Source organism: Corvus cornix, chromosome 13, assembly GCF_000738735.6.
Source record: "Corvus cornix cornix isolate S_Up_H32 chromosome 13, ASM73873v5, whole genome shotgun sequence".
In the NCBI taxonomy this organism is placed as follows: domain Eukaryota; kingdom Metazoa; phylum Chordata; class Aves; order Passeriformes; family Corvidae; genus Corvus; species Corvus cornix.
The window spans coordinates 15,733,760-15,754,129 of NC_046343.1; the positions used below are offsets into that span (position 1 = coordinate 15,733,760).

Sequence of the window (20,370 nt, forward strand, 5' to 3'; positions counted from 1 at the left end):
TTAACTTGCAGTCATGATCAGGGTAATATATATATTTTTTTTCCGTATGTATTAATGGAGCAGAAAAAATTTCCTAAGCCAAATGGGAAATTGCAAATTTCACTCACTCCTGTCTCCATGATCACATTGGGAACCAGCAACTCCTTCAAAGGGAAGGCAATCATCAGCCAGTCAGTAGAGGGAGCAGCAGGGAAGTGAGTTTAATATGTATCCCTAATGTTCTCATTACCATTGTGGATGATGCGCTTAGAAAATAAAGGCAATGCATCAAATGTGAGTCAATTCTGGTTTATGTCACATACAGCACTCCACCCCGAACAGTAAATCATACTTAATATAGAATATGAAGTAGCTTTTAGACACGTTACTTTGAGTCTTTCTGACAATCCTGACGTAGCCAGCAATGAATTTCCCAAAGATTGTCATTGCCATGGGATGTGTCCCTGTGATTGCAGCCTTTGCTGCCCTTACATGCTGTATCAAAGTAAGCATAGATTTGGATTAAAATTCACGAGCAAAGCCAAACAAGGAAAATGAAGTAGCTGAAATGACTCTGAATGCTAAGGGAAGGACTACTCAGATGTGTAATTTATCCATAAGACCTTAATTGCAAACATGGACCACCCTGTTCCAGAGCAGGACAAGCAAGAGCCCCTTTGGTTTGGCTGGGACAGTTCCTGAGCTGTGGCAGTGGGGAGCTGCCCATCGTTTTATCTTCACCTTGTGCACATACTTTTCCTGGCAGCTCTTTTCCTCTCTCCTGCCCCAAACCTCACAAGTTTTCTGGTACTTCAGTGTTTCCATGGCAGCCTGTGCAGTAAGAGGAATTTTGGGAATGGTTTTCCAGGTGTCAGGACAATAATTATGAAAGTGCAGAGGAGCTGGGACTTGTCCCACTTTGACCTCTGAGAAGAAGAACTGTATTTTAAAAAATCTGAGTTTTATGACAGTCCTCCCCAAATATTTTATGGTTACAAGTTTAAAGTGATACAGTTGAACACAGTTCTGTCTAATCCAGGACTCTTCATGGATAGAATCTTTCCCAGTAGGAAAATATATTAAAAAAAAATCACTCAACACATGTATCATGGTGTCCTATAAAATACGGGTCTAGAATTTTTGCATAAGGCATTAAGCAATTTTTAACTCCTTTACAGCATAGTCCTGGCGTGGATGTAGAGCAGGCTTTCAGTGAAGTGCATATTTAAGACAAGAGACAATTGTTTTTAGTCAGAATTAGTTCAAATGGTGCCTTGTTGTTAAGGAGACAAATTCTGTGTGCCAGAAAACCATTGAAAGGTGTTGTGCTTCAACTATTTAAACATTCTCAAGTTGAGAAGATCTAAGTAGGTTGCCCCATTTTGGGATTCCTAAAATACCATGACCCTGGAGCCTTCTAGGATCTTCTTGAGCATGTTTGTATGTAAAGCATCTTTTGCCAAGGAGAGCATTGAATGATCATGCTTTAAATGCAAACAAATGTCTGCAGCTTTTCCGACTGTGGCTTTGAAGCAGCTGTTTTGGGATTGCTTGTAGTATTTTAATGGCTACTAAAAAAAAAAATAAATGGCATTCGTTGGTCTTAGACCTGCTGTTGAACAATTGGAAGAGTGCCCTATGATTAGATCTAATTTAGTGTTCAGTGGGCACTAGATTGGATTTCTTCTTATTAGTCTGGAGACACTCTGATAAGAACACTGATTAAGGTATCCTGGTAGCCTGTCTGATTTCCTGAGCTGGAGCAGGAGCAGTTTTGAAAATGTACTGGCTTTATGATAAAGCAGGACACAATGAGAAAAAGGGAGTCCTTGTGGGACCTGTATTGTTTAGAAGGAAAAAATATTATTTAGAAAGAAAATATATTATTAAAAAGGAAAAAATAATTGCTGTGAAATTTCAGAACAGATAATATCGTTATTAATTGTTTTGGATAGAACTCCTCAGAGTTTCTCAGACATGTAATTATTCTTCAGTTTAAATATACTGTCACAGTACAGGCTAGGATTATTCCACTGTATTCTGGCTGAATTGTTCTGTGTAAGGGCCTAACACCTTCAGACAGTACCACTGATGTCAGGAGCCCCAGAGTGGGTAAAGGCATTCTCATCTCAGGCATGGTCACATCTTTAAGTGCCCTGTTTGACTTTGGTGTAGGGGAAATTAATTCAGAACAAGTTTTAGACCACCTGGCTGGCATCAGCATTCCACATTTCTGCCCTATAAGGCAGAGGTGGTAAGCCAGTATTATATTATATTTGGCAAGAGAATAACTAGACATGGTTAGATAATAAGGGTTTGGGGGTTTTTTGTTGAGGGATTAGGGTGTGGTTTTGTTGGACTTTTTTTAAACCCTGTCGGTTTGATTCAAAATGTTGTTTCTGAAGTTTTCATTACAAGTAACTATCTTAAGTAGTTAACATTACCCACAAAAATAATTGCAATTGGATTTTTGTTAAATTGCTGATTTCACAAATCTTATGTGTTTCTTAAATATGCAGTGGTAACCAACAGAGCAGCAAAAACCATTCTTCAAGTCCAACTACACATCTGTTCTGTGGAGCAGAAGCTTTTCTTGGACTATGTAGTTTTCCTTACCCTTTTGGAAGTTGCCAGAGGAGAGGATGATAGAAAGCTCTGTAGCTACTGTACCCTATCCTCATACATTCTTCTTTTCAGCAGGTTGGATCAAGTGCCTTCTGAGAATTTTAGGTCAATTTGAGTTTGAGAGAGCTATGTTGTTTTCCAGAAAGGGATAATTGGTTTTTAGCTTTTGTGGTGGTTTTTTTATACAGTGAACAGAAACTTTCATTTTATTGGGGGAGCAACGCATCCAAGCTGTGAAATAGTGTTTGATTAATTATCATTGTTTGCATTTCTTGCATTTAGATACTGAAAGAAATGCAAAGGTTTCAGCTTACGGTGGAAGTTTTCAAGTAACCGTTAGCTGTGGGCAGTTTGAACTCCTGTCCAGGAGGCCTTCAACTGACCTTGGGCTGTCTAGAAAGTGGAAGACATTTAAATGTGCTGCTCAGCTGTCCTTCAGTTTCCTGGGAATGTGGACAGGCTCTTTGAGGAGCCCTTGAACTTGCCAAAGTGCTGCCAGTCACTGCGCAGGGGGCACAGCACACACTGCAGCTCTTTCCCTCTGGGCAGCCCTGTGGCAGATAAACCCAACAGCAGCTCCACTCACTCAGCAATGGGCACCGAGTTTGTGAGCCAGCATTTGTCATATCTAAGTAATACACTTCCCTCCCTGCAACCAGATTGAAACAAACATTCTGGGAGCCTTTTTATTACAGCTGTATGCCGTGCGCTTCGCGGTGCTCTGTTTCCTGGAACAAGGAGCTATCATAAAATCTCTACTGTTTAAAGAGGCTGTATAGCAGAATAATATGAGGGATGAAGTCTCATTTTTCAAATGTCTGGCAAGTATCAGTTTTCAATAAATCCTTTTCCATGAGGAAATTTACTTTGCATGGTTAATCATACAAGTGCTCAGGCGTGTTGATCCTAAATATTCTGCTTGTGATCCCCATGTTTTACTGAGCAAGAAAAATCCCCGTAGTGGGCTCTGTTTTGATGTTGCTAAATGTAGATCTACTCCTGGGGTACATATATATTAAAATCAGAGGCTCGTTGTGCTCCTCTCTCAAAAAATGAAGCCAAAACCTTACAGCCTTCTCTTCCTTCACCTAATATCTGGTCATTAGGGAAAACTCAATGCTATGATTGGAAAGGACCAATAATCATATTGGTGCTTGGAGTTTGACATACTGACAGATAAAGTGATGTCAAAAGTGGTGACAAATTATCACTCACCTAACCTGGGTTAAAATTGGAACTAGATATAATATTTACAACTTCAGCTGACCCTAAAATAGACTTGTATGAAGTGACAAGTCATGTGTGTACTTTCAGAAACTGCTATCATCAGTCTTCCCAAAATTCAGCCAGTCAAATTTTGGTTTGAGTGATTCTTTTTTTTTTTTTTTTAACTTGTCGTTTATTCTGGTTTTTCTGGGATGAATAAGGCAGATGCTTGGTACCCCCAGCTCTTTTCTGGTGAGGTTGCTTGGAAAGTATCTCCATGGCAAGTTTGCCAAGTTTGAAGTGCTTGTGTTGATTTGTAACTCTAAATTGAATCCCAGTACTGAAGAGCTTAAAACAGGATCTACGAATTACTTCTTGTTTACTTTTGGGGCTTGATAGAATCTCAAAGAAAATGCTGTGATGCACAAACTTGCACAGAGTATATAAAAACAACAGAATGTACATCAATTCCAGTATTTGGCATTGTATACATTGCACTTTGTATACATAAATATATTAACCAGCCATGTAAACAGTACATAAATGTCAGAATAAAGAAAGTGCAGTTTTCCATTTACAAGTCCTCAATAGCACAGTAGTCTCTTTTCTTCCCCATAGTGATCTGGGCTTTAAGTGCTGCATAAAATCTTTTCGTTCTGCGGAGTTCTTAATTTTTCTCATGGAGAATAGACAGCAGGCAGTAAAAAAAGAGACCTTCTGCCCAGATGTAAGGGGAAAACATTAGCACAGTGATGTCACATAGTTGGAGTAGGCTGCCCAGAAAACTGTGCATCCTCTGTCCTTCAAGGCTTTAAAGACCAGACTGGATAAAGCTCTGAGCAACCCAGTCTGACCTTGTAAGTCATCCTGGTTTGGCAGCCTAACAGGACAAGAAACCACTCAAGCTTCCTGGAATTCTGAATTATCCTGTGATCTCGTGATCTGCATTAACTGTGCATGAATGGGTCATGTTTTGAGTGGGGTTCAGACCAAATGACCTGGAGGTCCTTTGCAACCTGTGTCATTTCTGGGTTCTGTGAACCTCAATTCTTAGCAAAATGACATATGACAAAATGACACTCTTGATTACTCAAAATAGTTTTGGCTATAGCTCAGAGACTATGCAACCCTCATCCTCCTAGGCCAGGACAGAACACTCTGTGCACAGACCCGTTTAATAGCTTTAGAATTGCTTTCCAGCCATTTGCCTCAAGCTTTTTTCCTTCAGATTTCTGCATTTAGGTTGCTACTGTGATAATGTTACTAAACTCAGTAGCCGCTGTTAGTGAGGGAGCAGCATCTGCCAGACTCAGAAATACAATTACAGTCAAGCACTAATGAAAGACTGCAACAGCATCTGCCTTTTCTATGTCACTTGTGTAGCCTGGCTGCATGCAGCTTCCCAAAACAACTGCTCATTCCTACGTCAGTGTGATCCAGCAGCCCCTCTGACGCCAGTGCTCCAAGCTGGACTGTCTTGACAGAAACTCTCCTCATTATACACAAATCTAACTCTCATAGCACTGAAAGCTGAGAAAATGTGTTTATTCTGTTGTGCATCTGAATTATCACACGGTTATCTAGAATCAGCTGTGATCTTGTCTGCTGGCACAAGTTAGACACTATTGAATTTCAAATAGCAGGAGTCTGGGTGCTGTGAGAACACATGTTTATAATTCTCCAGGTAGTAACAGAAGTACCACAGGATTGTTTTGTGGATGGTGTTCAACTGGAGTTGCATACTTTTGGATCAGAAAAGGAATTTCTCTTTTTAAAATCCCACCAAAACAGGACTGTCAGACTGTGCTCTGTACTTCCTTCTCGACTCATTATCAGCTTGCGACTTTTTCATTTTAATTTACTGTGAATAAATTTGTCATCACCATCATCCAGTTTCCTGAACATGGAGAAACACTTGAAGCTGGTTAAGCAAGCATGATGATGATTTCATGCTGGTTATTATCGACTGAAGCACTGACAGACTCTTCAGTGGTCAGTCATCACATTAGAAAATGTAAATTTTAGTAGATATTTAAATATCTCAACACAGTGAGAGACAATGAAAATGCTCCCTGACAGTCCAGGCCATCTTAAAATGTTCCTGAAACCTAATATAATTATTTTGCCAATAACTAAGCAGGGGCACACACAATTCTGTCATTAGATGTTGCTTGTCGTTGACTGCTGGGATGACCAAGTACTTGACTAGATATTGCTGTATTGACACTTTCAGCTCCCATGAAAAATTGTGTTGAATCAAAGATGACACTTGATTCCCTATGAATTTCTGAAATTCTGAAAAATATGTGCTAATTTTTTTTTGCACTTGTTGTAACAGGTATTATATATCCTCAAAAAAGCTTTCTGCTGAGAATTCTTTCTTTGCTGCCTTATAGTGCCTCTGAATGTAGGTGAAGCCTTCAACTATTGATATTCTATAAAGGTCATGTCTGTTCAATTTGTATTCTGCTGTTACCCAGGCAAAACTGTTATCCATTTCTCCTCTTTCCTACAAGTCTCCTATGCCTCTTACATCTGTTTTTTCTGGTGAGTTCTCATTTTCCCTAGTGGAGTCTGGCATGTGGGATGTGCCAGCCAGTTCATGGGATGCCAAACATTTTCATTCTCATCATGTTGTCGTTGCTGTCAAAACACAAAGCTGGTGAAAAAGGAAGAGAAGCTTTTCAGTGCCTCGGTGCAGCTTTTCTCCTCAACACTTTCCTTGAGGCTCACTAATGTATTTAGGATGATTCCTGCTCTATCCTGGAGCACCAGAGAGACCAGCCTGCAGTCCCCAGCACGTGTAAGGTTGCCAGGCTGCTGTTGCTTCTCCAAATTTTGTGGTTATTTCCTGATAGTTTGATTACTTGACTTTACTGAGATAAAAATACAAACATGGCTAAGGGTAAAAGCCGTATAAACATTCCCATTTGCTCTTAAAAAACAATTTTTTCAATCATTTTGGGTTTGGAGTTCAGAATGTTATTTAAATGTTAATCACTTGAAGCTGTGCTTGGGCATATAATTCAATTATGGGACCATCTTAATTATGCAGATGGTGCTTATGAGCAGCTGATACAATTACAGAGCCAATTCAGTGCACATTCATTTCAAGGGCTTAGCTGAAACACATTATTATTTCAATGTGTGTGGACAAATCCACTTTTTCAGGAAATGGGTTCATGGAATTGTAACAGTGCTCAGCTCGTTGCTTTCAATGGTGTGCAAACCACAAGGTCTTTAACCATTCTCCTGTATTCTGTGGTGGTCCAGGGCTTGTCAGAGGTTTCTTCATGTTTTTTACATATCCAGAGGGATGAAAATGGAGACTTGAGTTAATAATCCATCATCCCTCTGGGTAGCAGGCGGTTTTATTTCTACTTGAATATTTAACCATCTTTTGAATGGTGCCCCACATCTGGAGGCCGTGTGTAAATCTCATCCAATCAAGCTGATAACAAAATAGGAGAATTAGTGGAATTTACTTTCACCATGACTTGGTGAAAAATAAATACCATGTAATTTCTGCTAAAATAAGACTCCCCTTTTAATGTTGTTCCTTCTTTTGGTGTTAGTCCAATAAAAGGAACCCTTGGTATGTTTTATGGCCTGGTTCAGTGTTCAAAGAAGATCAGTGTTTCTGCTTCCTGGAATATGTTTTTCTCATCTGCCTTTGTGTTAGTTAAAAAAAAACCTCTTATAACCACTTTTAGCACCATGTGAGGCCTGCCTTGTATACCTAATTAATAATTAGATGCCATTAGGGGAGCTGGGATAGCGAAGAAAGATTAAGTAAAGAACTGAGATTTATAGAGGGAAATATTCATAGCAGATATTTTAAAATAACTGAGAGTTTTGAAAGGAATATGAACCTTAGTGCTTCTGGCCAAAAGTCATCATCTAACTCACAGTAAGTAGGAGGAAGAAATTTTTAGGGGTGATGTATCCTGCTTCCTCAGTTTTTCACTTCTTCCCCGTTTTTCACTGATTCTGATCAGAAATAAGTCATTAATGTATCACCATCCACTCCATATGGCTACACCTGGATAACTGTTGAGCATACTGTCTGTGATACACAGAATAGATGTTGTCACCTCAGAAAAGCTGTTTAGGATCTAAATTCCCACTTCTAAACAATCTGCACAAGCACTTTTCTATTCCAAATCACTCTGATGCTTAAAGGAGAGTGTGTGCCTCTGTATTTGTGGCTATATGGATGATCAGTTGATCTCATTTTTGGTGTTTGGCTCTAAATAAATGTCACAGATTATATCACCATGAACAGAGTCATTGAAAATTCATGCCAGGAAACCTCGTCACATTGTAAATTCTATTTTTCAGCATTGGGTTTATTCATGTTTTGTTGAAACTAATGGGAGAACGAATCTGAATCCAGTACATTTACTGCAGTTGCAGGTCAGTTTTTCTCAGAGGGTTTATTCAATGGGATGGATCAGTAATGTAGACTTTGTGCCCAGTCTTTACACAGGAGGGAACAGCATCTGCCCAAAGCAGCTCTGCTGTGCAGTTCTGAGGCATCACAAAAAGACATACTGGTTACCCACATGTACAAATACCATTGTAGTTCAGTTGTAAATTCTCTTATTGCTGAGATTGTTTTCATTTTTGCTTTGTGCCTTGTTACAAGTACTGCTTGCAACACAAACCATTTCTGTAATACTGGAAAAAAATCAGCATCTAGCAAAAGAAGTTGAAATACATACTTGTTTTCAGTTTTGTTCCTGTGTAGCTCAGGGACCAAGCCTCTGTCATGGGACAGGAACAGCCAACCCAAGCTGATGTGTATTCCCTAAAATCAGAGTGGGACCAGTGCAAAAGGACAGGGGGTAGAAACCAAAGGATTTGCAATGCGTAAGAGCATGCCTGGGGATTTTCAAAATTCAGTACCTGGTTCTGCCTTCTAATGCCTTGTTAACCCATTCTTTACGGATGAGGTACTCCACAAGCTGGAAAGAGGAGTGCATGATGTGTGAGATCCGAGAGGAGAAAGATTGCTTTGGTTTGGACGTACAAATGGCTGTAAGATGCAAGCAGGAAGAGATGACATTTGCAGTTGGAGCAAAGGAGGAGGAGCTGTTCCTGTAGCCCAATGGAAAAATTACCTTTTTACTTTTGGAGGAGCCAACAGGAGTGTGGATTAGGTGTCACGGAAATACAGATTCCAGAGGGGTCATTCTAGTGCTGCTTATGATTTCATAAAATTGTTTTAGCTATTAGTTCATGCAAAAATGTAACCTAATTTATCCATCATTGCCTTCTATGGGATTTTGTCTTAAGTAATGTCAAACTTTATTTTCCACAACATGTAAAGGAGGAAATTTGGGTAAATCAATACTGACTTTTCTGTAGGCCAGAAAGGGGAGTTCTTTTTTGGAGCCCTCTCATTCCAAATCAGCTCTGTTCTCCTGGAGTTCTCCATGCTGCCCAAGTATGCCTGCATCTCCTGTGTATCACTAATACTCTGGCCATTGGCTGCAGTAACAAGGCTCTGCCAAAACAACAGTGGGAGCAGAGAACTGTAATGAGAGTGTGATGTTCCAAAGGTTTCAGGAATATAAAGGCAGAGGAAGCATCTTCTGAATTACTTTTTGAAGAAATGAAAAGCATTGTGTGCAGTTATCAAACTTTTGTTTCTTCCTGAGTGGCTGCCCTCTTGTCTCTGGTGGTGCCTGTGCAGTTTGTTGAGAATGGAAGCTCCCTGTGCTGTTAGAGGTGTCTTTAAGAGGATGCCTTTGCTTGCTGAGGAATAGAGGATATATTTTCCTTTTTGCCTATAAACATATTTGTCTTGTGATTTCATATTAGTGTACTGCCCCAGAGAGAGCCACAGTGATACAATATTTGTCCCACTGACAAGGGAAGAATTTTGTGCTCAAGAGAACTGAGTTAACAACATATATTGTTTGCAATTTACCATTTTTCTCTGGCTGGTAGTAGTCTAAAGATGTGAATTTGGGCTTTGCTAAGAAGCAATTTCCTGCCTATTTCCCTTCTGAGTGCAAGATACCACCTATGCAGATGACAGTGACAAATTAAGTGTTCTCGTGTTTGATTGTCTCAGCAGGAGATGCAGATTGTTGTTGGGTTTTTATACACTTATTGTACAGGGCAGAACACTGGATGGATGATCTAAGAAAACTTGCACAACTACTGTCCAAGATTTTCTAGCTGACCTGATTAGTTCCACCAGCTGGTTGCTGTGTAGATGTAAAATATATATATACATATATATATATATATTTTTTTTTTTTTAATAGTATTTAAATTGCCTTTGTGCTGCTTTTCCACAACTGCACAGGACTCTGATGTGACTGGAATTTGTAGAATTGTAGGACAGTAGAGGCTGGAAGGGACCTTAAGTGATCACTTGGCAATAGTCTGGAGAACCCTTGCTTAAAGCAAAACCTCTTCATCAGGTCAGAGCAGGTTGCTCATGGCTTTATTTGGTGTCATCTTGAAAACCTCCAAGGACAGGGACTGCACAGCTCCTGTGGCAGCCTGGGCCCCTGCCTGGCTGTCCTTGGGTGTGAACTGAGTTTCCTTTCACTGAGTCTTAGCCCAGACCTTACCCTTCTCTCTTTTTGTCTCCCAGGAGAAAGATGTCTTTTTAATCTTCCATGATCAAATTAACCCTGCAGTCCTTATCAAAAGATTTCAAACTCTCAGAATTTCAGTTAGAATTAAGACAGCTGCTGGTAGAGAAAATTGAAAAATAAGGGTTGTTCTCATCGTGGGCTGTGTGTATGTGTGTGTGCATGGAATAGCAAGGTGGGGAGTAATTTTTATTCCTGTGTATATTAAGCTGAAGGCTTCCTTAAATATTTGTGTAGAATTTTGAATAAATTGGGAGAGGGCTAGGCATGCAAAACACCCCAGCTTCAAAGCATTTTAGGATGGCAAACACTGTTATATGTCTGTATATTCACCGGCTATGAGGGTACTCATGTCGACTGTGGGCTTTTCACCTTTTAAATGTAACAGGCAAATGAAGCCTTTACATGTGGTTTGGCTTTGGTGACTAGGTTAATATTTTTTCTTTAGATTTAACCCCAAAGTTCAGCCTGTCTTGATTATTACAAGATTAATGAATTCTAAACCTTTTCTCTGTTTTCAGGCTTCTCAATGCCAACAAGATCAACTGCCTGAGGGTAAACACGTTCCAAGGTCTGCATAATCTCAAACTGTTATCTCTTTATGACAACAAACTGCAGACCATCAGCAAGGGGCTCTTTGCACCTCTGCGATCGATCCAGACTCTGTGAGTATGCAGGCATATCATAAATGACAGCTTTCTCTTTCTCCACCAAAGATGTTGCCTGTCTGCATCTGACATTAAGACAGTTTGGAAGAGACATCCATGTAGCAGCCGCTCTTTTCCTCACTGAGAGAAAAGGAGCAAGAAAAAGGAGCATTGCATCAGTTCAGCAAGGGCAGCTATCGACACAACCTGCCCTTAGTGACAGGAATGTCATAACTGTGTGAAGGTCAGGCTGTTTGTTGGGGAGATGATGTGTGCATTTGACTCTGTGTAAGATATGAACAGCAGATTCTATTAGGATCGTTGCCTAACAGTTTTTAGTGAGCCAATGAGTCAGCATCTCTCCTGTCTGGGTCTGAGTCCTGCTGTGGAGTTCGTGACTTCTGTAACCACATTTCAGCTGACATTCCACTTAAGGGGAATGATATGTTGTCTTATTTGATCCATTAAGAAAATCCACTAAACATTTTCTGAGAGTATTTGAATTTGAAGGCATTAGAATAGGCATCAGAAGCAAAAATACAGAAATTATTCAATATTTTGTAGAAGGTCTCATCCTAAAGCTGTGAGTAATAAGATAATGAGGTAAATAGTACTCCTTCAGAGCTGGAGTTGGCAGCCTGATATTCCAGTATTAAAATATGTATGGCTGTGTATATATATACATACTGCAGTGTATATGCACACACACACTATAGTACTGCAATTTTTCCTATGCAAATGCACATTTCTATATTTTAATACTGGGAATGCAGTGGCTGAATTAGTTGTATAAATGTTTTAAATCATATACAAACGAACTGATAGGAATGATATCTTGCAGCAGAGTTTCTGCCACCTCCTCAGGCAGCTGCAAACACAAACTGAATTTCCAACAGATATTTGGCCAGTATGTATTACTGCAAACTATTATAGCACCGGAATAATTGTGTACAACACCCCCCAGTTCTGCCCACCCAGCTCTACCATGCTTTCTGCTGCTGCAGCTTGCTGTGTATGTACACACACAAACAGGGGCCACAGAGGGGGTTCATTTACAGGGGTATGTAAGGTTTGTCAGGTTAAACGACAGGCTTTTTTAGTGTTTATAGCCCTAAGGTATAAACGTTCCCCATTGGTTTCCATAGGGTTTTGCTGGTGTTCCTGGTGGCCCTTACTTAGAATGGACTTGTTCTTCACACCAAGACACGTTGTCATGAAAAGCTTTGATTCATTCTCCCATTTTTGATACTCCCAAGTGATTGGCATCCTCTGTGTTTTTTCTAGAGCTGCAAAACCAGACCCAAATTCTGTCTCTGTGTGATTCTTTGTTCTTTGGACCTTTCACAGCAGGAATGGCTCTACTGCAACAGGAATCTTGAGTTTCTTCAGGCCCTTTCTGCTCTGTGTGCTTTCCCTTCCCTGTCCCAGACAGCCATTGCCCTGTTGTATTTTACACTTACTTTGTTCATGACAGTTCATAAATATAATAACTGCAAACAGAAAAAAAGTTTCTACAAGTGAAAAACAGTAACAGAGTGAGAGAGTTCTTGTGAAGCTATAACTTTGCACCTCTGTCCAAACAAAATTGAAACATCTGTCTTTTCTTAACCTGTCTTTACTGGAGAGCTGAGTCCTGCTCCCTTGGAGGTCAAGAGGGACTGATGCAAGTTAGCTGAACTGAGATTAGAACCTGGCTCTGGGAAAGACCTGGCAAACTCTCCTGACACAGTTCTCAGCTTTGTCCAGCAAAATGAGGAACAGCAGCAGAGAAACACTGTTTCTCTCTAAGATGCTCCAGCAGATCTCTGTTACCAAAGTCTAAATACCCAGTTAAAGTCAATGCTATAACACCTATTTACAGTTTTATAGGAAACAAGTTGTGCAAATTCTGGTGAAGGATAGAATGAAGTTGTACCTTGCATAAACATGTCAGTCTTAAAACTTTTTGCTTCAGGAAAAAATACATATAAAGGGAATGCATGATGAGCATGTGCAAATACTAATTTCACTCTTGCGAAAGGATTCTGGATCACTTCTGCCTTTGCCCAAAGATCCAAGGTGCTTTACTAATTCACCTTTTGATCCCTAGGAAATTGAGCTTGCTGATAAAATTTCCTTTAAACCAGGATACAAAATGATCTTCAGGTAAGGTGCATTTCTCTCAAAAGGCAGCGTGTCAGGCTCTCAGGAGAAACCGTGGGACTTGGTAGGCAGCAGGTCGGTGTCCTGTAAAGGGGGCTTTGCCGTCTTAGTTTTTGTTTCCTCTGTGCGAGGACATGCTGCAGGCTTAATGAGCTGCGAAATGTGAGCGCTCACAGAATTCTCCCATTCACGGTGCAGCTCCGTGTGGCTTCCGCCGGGCCTGGGGTGGTTTTTTTTCGGGAGCTGATTCAATTACTCCACTCTTCAGGTTCAGCGTTCGTGAAAAACAATGATGGAGCACAGTGTCACAGGTCACTCCTGATTAAACATCCCATCCTTCTCGCAGACATTTAGCTCAGAACCCATTTGTGTGCGACTGCCATCTGAAGTGGCTGGCTGATTACCTGCAGGATAATCCGATCGAGACGAGCGGCGCTCGCTGCAGCAATCCCCGTCGCCTTGCCAACAAACGCATCAGCCAGATCAAGAGCAAGAAGTTCCGCTGCTCAGGTAATTCATTTATCCAGCCTCTACTGCACTCTCAATTCAGGAATAAGCAGGTCCAGAGAGCCTGCTAATCGAATCTGCGGGACAGTGTTTGCTGTAATGGATATTAGGGAGCATCTTTGGAAATTAAATTTGGGAAATTCGGTTAGTTCAACAGAAAGCCAATTACCTTATGGATTAGGAAAAAAAAAGAAAAGAAAAGAAAAAAAAAAGGCAGTCTATAGCTGTGTTCTCTTAAAAGCAAAGCAAAGGAAAAAAAAAGATAAAAGCTTGTGACATTTAATTGTAAATAATTACTAAATTTTTGAATATTTAAGGAAAACAATGACAATATATGTGAATCCATGTGGGAAATGTTATATTTTGACAGTGTGGAATGTGGCTGGATTGTCATTTGTATTCAAGCAGAGCTCTTACTGGCCTAATGAGAACTGAGTTCAAGTTTAGTTCCCAGACTTAAAAGAGTGAGAACAGTATGAGAGATTTTTATGCAACTGGCAATGGGCATTTCTGATCTGGGATGGGAGAGAAGCTGGGGGTGAGGGAATGGCATCAATTCACGTGCTTTCATAGACCCATTTCCTTATGTCCACAACTAACACACACTAACTCAAGTAAAATTGCCATCAAAGTTGGTAAGATTTTTAGTTTCAGCAAGCTTTGAATCAAAAAGTTCATAATAATTTAGGCAAAGATATTGTCTTGTGAGTGAGATGGAAAAATATTTCCACCTGAAATTAACCTGCCAGGTAACATAAACAGCTTTTTCTCAACCCTATCTGTTCTTTATTTATGGTTCAGCTGTCAGTAAAAGGATATTTCTTGCCTTACACAGCACAACTAAGCAGATGACTCCTTCGTGTGTTTTTCCTATCGGTTATATTGGTTGTGTCTATTTTGGATTACTGCATTTTTGTGTACTGTAAAGACAAGCAGGTTTCAGTAAGCAAATCTATTAGTGTGTACTGAGGAGAAAAATGACTGTTATTGATGGAGTACCTTGCAGTGTTTTCTATGAAAATTACTATGATTTTTCTCTTTCTCCTCTGAAAAGAAACATGATTAATTGTGTTCCTGGTGGTAAAAGATTAATGGCTCTAGATGGGGATGCAGCATGAAGATGAGTGGCAGCAGCCCAAAACAAGCCGTTGTGCTTTGTGCATCTCTGCGAGCAACATGCCGAGCTAAACCTTCCCTTTATGGGGAAAAGAAAATAAAGATAACTTCGTTTGCAGTCAGCTTTTCTTGGGCAGGCTTGTTAAAGTCTTCAATCCCTTGTGACTCAAGCCACAAAATTTATAATCAGACCTGAAATTATGATGTATTGTATCTAGGTTTTTGGTTTGTGTCCATCATAGTAACAGTGTAATGAGCCAGTAATATTCATATCTAAAGAAACTGGAAATGAAAATGCATAAATATAGTTTAGAAAGGAAAGCAGACTGCAGAAACAGATCTATATAAACCTGTACCCAATTTGCCATTGTTATTTTCTTCTGCTTTTATTAATAGGGTAGAGGAATTAATGTTATGTGTGTGCATACATGCTCTGAACAATGGTCCAGGAGACTGGGGAAGGCAAACACCATCTGATACCATTTAGGAGAGGTCATAGCTAAGAAGAGCTACAGTGCAGAGCACAGTACCTGGTGATGCTGAGAATAATACTTTGTGTGAGTTCTTGTCTTGGGGGTCCTTTCCTTGAGGCATTAGTCTGTTTTTTCCCTGGGTCTCCAGCTCTGCATCTATATCAAAACCACATGGAAAAAGGAATAAACCTGACTTATGGAGGAGAGCAGGGATTGTACAGCTTCAGAACAAAGATTTCAGCTGGATGAAAACTAATGCTGCTCAAAAGCTCAGTAGAGAAGAGCTCCTTGCCTGTAGAGTTTCCAGATGGTGATGAGATACATTGAACTCGACTTTCTGTCTGCTCACATGAGACAGGGAACATCTAATGGTTTAGAAAATCTTAGTTTGTAAATCAATCCAGGGAACAGACATCCTTGGCACCTGTTCTGCTCAATTTGTCCCTTTGAATCATGGCTGCTCCAGGCTTGGCATTTAGCAGGAGTTTTCCATGTTTTCATTTTGAGGAATACATTTCATCCCAGGGTCTAACACAGCACGTCTCTGTACAGAATGTCCATGAGGTATGAATCTTCATTTAGAGCACTGGGCAGTGCTTTGTGTCATCCAGGGATGACACAATCCCACTGGGATGGCAAGGCTTAGTAACTTGTCAGTGTCCTTACTTTCTTTGGAATTCTCCCTCTCTAGTTTTTATATCTTCTCCTCAGTGTATGAGAAAAGAATTTTCATTTTAAATTCTTTTGTAATGTGCATCTCTTTCTCCAAGAGTTATTTTTTTCAGGATCCTGGTATTTTCATGTAGTTTGTGTAATGCATTTAGTACATGTCAATGGTCAGAAAGTTGCTTTTTGAGGGGAAAACACAGGGAATGTGAGAGGTTGGTTAAGGAAGAAGTGTGAGGGATTTTATCCTCACACAGTCTTTGACCTTTGAGAAGAAATGAGAATGCACAGAAAGTGTGAGCTCTGTGGGAGCAGAGGTACTCAGGCAGTGTCAGGATCACACCCAGGAGCAGTTAAGCCTAGGTGAGCTTAATACTTTGACATCAGGGAAAGGACAGTTTTAAAGTCATAAAATCCTGAGGTTGTCTTGAAGCAATCTGTGTGTTTTCCACATTCTTTTTCACAAAGGCATGTAGTGATAGGACAAGGGGGAATGGCTTTAAACTGTGAGATGGTTGGTTTAGATTAAATACTGGGGAGAAATTCTTTCCTGTGAGGGTGGGGTGGCCCTGGCACAGGGTGCCCAGAGAAGCTGTGGCTGCTCCATCCCTGGAAGTGTCCAAGGACTTGGATGGGGCTTGGAGCAAGCTGGGCTAGTGGAAGGTGTCCTTACCCATGGCAGAGGGTGGGACAAGATGGTCTTTAAGGACCCTTCCATCCCAAACCATTCCATCATTCTGTGATCATAAAGGGGACTGTCAGAAAGGACCTGTTATGAGAAAAAAATGTGATTGTTCAGTAAATTGAAGGAAAAAAGGGAAGTGCTTTTTCTATAAGGATGGGAGAGAGGAGTGGTAAGCAGGAACAGGAGAGAAGAGCTGAGATCTTTGAAGTTTCATCAGTCTGAAGTGGCAGAGGAGCATTGAGAAGGTAATGTCAAGAGGACACAGGGGCAGATGGGCTTAATAGAACTGTGTTTGATAATTAAATGAAACTGTGAAGACAGATCTACAAAACTTCATTCTGTTCACTGTTTCCTTCAGCTTTCGTTCCAGGTCCCCACCATCCTGTAGATAGCATCTAGCCAGAAGTGCTTGCCTTCTTTTTCTCGGCTGATCAGTTTTTTCAATTGAGGCATTTTTCCCAGATGCTATTTCCTCCCAGAACCTAATGACTCAAGCTTTTACTGATAACAATGGAGCAACATCTGCAAAGGTTATGAGTGGCCATAGGAAGGAGCTTCTGTGCAACAGGTAGATAATGTACATAATTCTTTTTAAAAGGAGAATTGGAAGCATTATAGCATGAAATGAAGGAACAGCAGGGAACGGGACATGTTTTTGCCCAGGGCTGTGAGACAGGCAAAGCTTTTGAATATACCATCAAATATGTTTAAACTTCAGATTTCAATAGATACTATTTCCTGTGATTTTCTGCTTTCCACTTAATGCAATGCACCACAATGATAACAAATCTCCCCCTTGCTCAGCTGTCTCCCCACAGCTATACAATCTGAGACTAAAGAATCTGAGATGTTTTCTTGAAAGAGAAATCAGAAGAACAGGCTGTGACTAATTCTCTCTCTCTTCTGTTTAGAAAAGGGAAATACTGTCATTTTCAGTGGTAACAGTGAATTTCTGATGATCATTTTCTTTTTGGCTACATCTGCCCACTCTGACCACCTAAGGATCCAATGGTGCTTGGCAGCCTTAGGTCACAGGAGGCTCCCATTCTTAGTACAAATAAGGGGAAAAAAGATCAACACAAATATCCTGCCCAGAAGCATTTGATTAAGTTTACTACAGAGCAGTTTTGTTTTCTAAGGCAGCACTGGGCTTTAGGAGTAAGGGAAATGAATCTATGAGCAGATTGTGTCGTCTCTGTGGTAGCTTATTGTCACTTCAAGACTTGGCAGGTTCCTTGATTGCTGTGTGACACTGTGTATGAAATAGCTTTTGGAAAGAATTGCCCTTGCATTCAGCTGTATATCTATTTCTCCCTGTGATATGTTTGCATTTTTCAGTATATTGTGCATTTCAAAAGCAATGGAAGTTCCACCTGCTGTACTGACACAAACTATCTCTGATAATGATCAAAGCAATGTGTTTCTACAAACATCACATCAGAAAAGCTTTTTATCTTCTAATTCTTAGAAATAATACTTTTATAAAGAAGATTGCTATTTGAAATAGTATGAGGTGAACCTGTCTTTGTGCTTGCTCCTGCATACATTGTGTCTAACTGCCTTTAATTAGTTGCTTCAGTTCCAGACAGTGCTGTACAATCAAAAGGACAGGGGAGAACAGGAGTAGGAAAATGAACCATCTGCCAGCATTATTCTCTCCTTTTTGGACACTACTTCTTGTTAACCCAACCAAAAGCAAAGCCTTTGTGGTACATTTGGGTCCAAACCTGGCATATTTAGGGCTAGTGTCATTTCTCTCATGTTATCCCCAATTATTAGATGGTAATGTAGATGATTTTTGTTCACTCATAATTTTTAAGGCATTTGATAAAATCTCTTCTTACTAATTGCAACTTTTCTCCTAATTCTTTATGTGTCTTTTCCAGTCTCTGTCTTCATACACACTCACCTTCCTCAGGTTACCTGTCTGCTTTGGAACAGAGTTGCTGTTTCTTATAATCACCTGAAATTTCCTTCTCTCTACCCTGCATTTTTGCACCTTTAGAAGCATGGAACTGCTGAGGATGGAGTCAGGAGAGCACAGGCTGCACATCAGGACTTTTTGTCCCCTCCCTGTGGCAGTTCACACATTTTGTGTCCTTTGGACTCCTTGGGTTATCCCCTTCTCTGCTCCTAGTGATGTGTAAAAACGATTTAAGATTTTTGAGCTCTCAAACTGAAAGCTGCAATGCATTGCTATTCCTCGAGCAATGTTTAAAAGTCATGAAAGGTAGGTGAATTTAACCCAGATCTTACATAATTTATCTGATTGAAACACTCTTCAGTTGTTCCCATAATTTGCCAATCACTCTGATGACAACTTTGCAAATCCCTTTCATTTTTAATAAGCAAGTAGTCATTTACAGACCATGTAGACATGCTGCTGCCCTTAGCACTTTCTGTTTGATGGAAAGCACAGGTACCCACCTGCTCCTGTCTGCCTTGTTGCTGTGGACAACAGGGACACGTGTTGGAGATGTGATGATCCTGCCCTTGGTGTGTGGGGCTCCAGCAGCCTCTGCCTGAGCAGGCACCAAGCCCTGACAGCCTGTGGGTTTGTCCTGAGTGCTCCAGACTTTCTTTTGTTAGTGGGAAATCTCATCTGGGGCCAAGTTCCAGCACTTTTCTCACCACGGCTTTTGCCCTGGCATGAGGGAAAGGGATAGGAAACACTGCTTATGATTTGAGAAACTGCATTCAGATTTCTGTCTGTGGTTTGGTTTAGTTTGGGGGTTTTTTGTATGTTTTGATTTTTTTCAGTTAAATTTTGCATGTTGTGCCCCTTTTTTTCCCCCTGAAGGACACAAAGACTCAGCAAAGCTACTTTCACAAACCCTCTGAATGTACCGAAACTTGAGGATATGTTTGTGGTGCGTAAGAATTATTCTCATGTGAATGGAAGGTTGTTCAACACCAATAAATCACCTGCAGATTAAATCCTGCACTGAATTTGTAATTATGAATATGCATTTTTCATGGTACACTGAAACTGAGTCTATTTGGGCTTTGGTTTGCATGAATTCTTCCTGAAGCTGAAGTCATTAGAGAACACAATACAACTGCTATGACTAATAGTAATGGAGCTGAATTTCCTTGCACTGTGGAAATGTTCCTGTTGTTAAATTAATTTGGCTGTACTGGATACTGATTATAGCTCTCCCTTTTCTGCACATCTTTGATAGCAGTTCAGATCTTTATGTAAAAATTGTGTCAGTTACTCTAAGCCTTCACCAGCCTGTGAAGAACACGATGGTGAAGGGTTCTGGCTCTGCAGTGAGGGGAAAGAATGGAAATCATTCCACTCAAGGAAGCATAAGCTTAACATAAAACAGGTGGGTCTGTTTGGCAGAGATTGTGATTCTTAATAAGAAAGTAAATTGACGTGTTTCAGTTAGAGAGTTTATCTTAGGCTGTGCCTCATTTTAGTTTTGAGTTGAAGTAGTCTTCAAAAAAGCAAAATACCTGAACAGCTTTGTTACCCACCAGCATCATTACTTGCAATTATAGGAAAGAGGGAGGATGGATGTTGAGTCACAGATGCATCCTTATCACTTAGGCATCCAAGTAACACAGTTACCCTGGATTCCCATCTCGGCAGAGTACAGGGCTGTGGAGATTCCTCCCTTGAGATCTGAATTGTTCCATTAATTACCTGTGTCAGAAAGCTGAGTGATTGATTGCTCTTTTAGCCTCAAAAATTAAGGTGGGAC

The 20,370-nt window shown here is 40.3% G+C and overlaps 1 protein-coding gene across 3 annotated transcripts in view; it reads left to right on the plus strand.

Annotated features, from left to right (window-relative positions):
* Positions 1-20,370, plus strand: part of SLIT3 (slit guidance ligand 3) — a 468,570-nt gene that overhangs the window by 331,640 nt on the left and 116,560 nt on the right. For all 3 annotated transcript variants that reach the window (XM_039559586.1, XM_010406223.4, XM_010406222.4), the window contains 2 exons: positions 10,946-11,089; positions 13,560-13,723. In XM_039559586.1, coding sequence (XP_039415520.1) covers positions 10,946-11,089; positions 13,560-13,723 — 308 coding nt within the window. The remainder of the gene's footprint in view (positions 1-10,945; positions 11,090-13,559; positions 13,724-20,370) is intronic.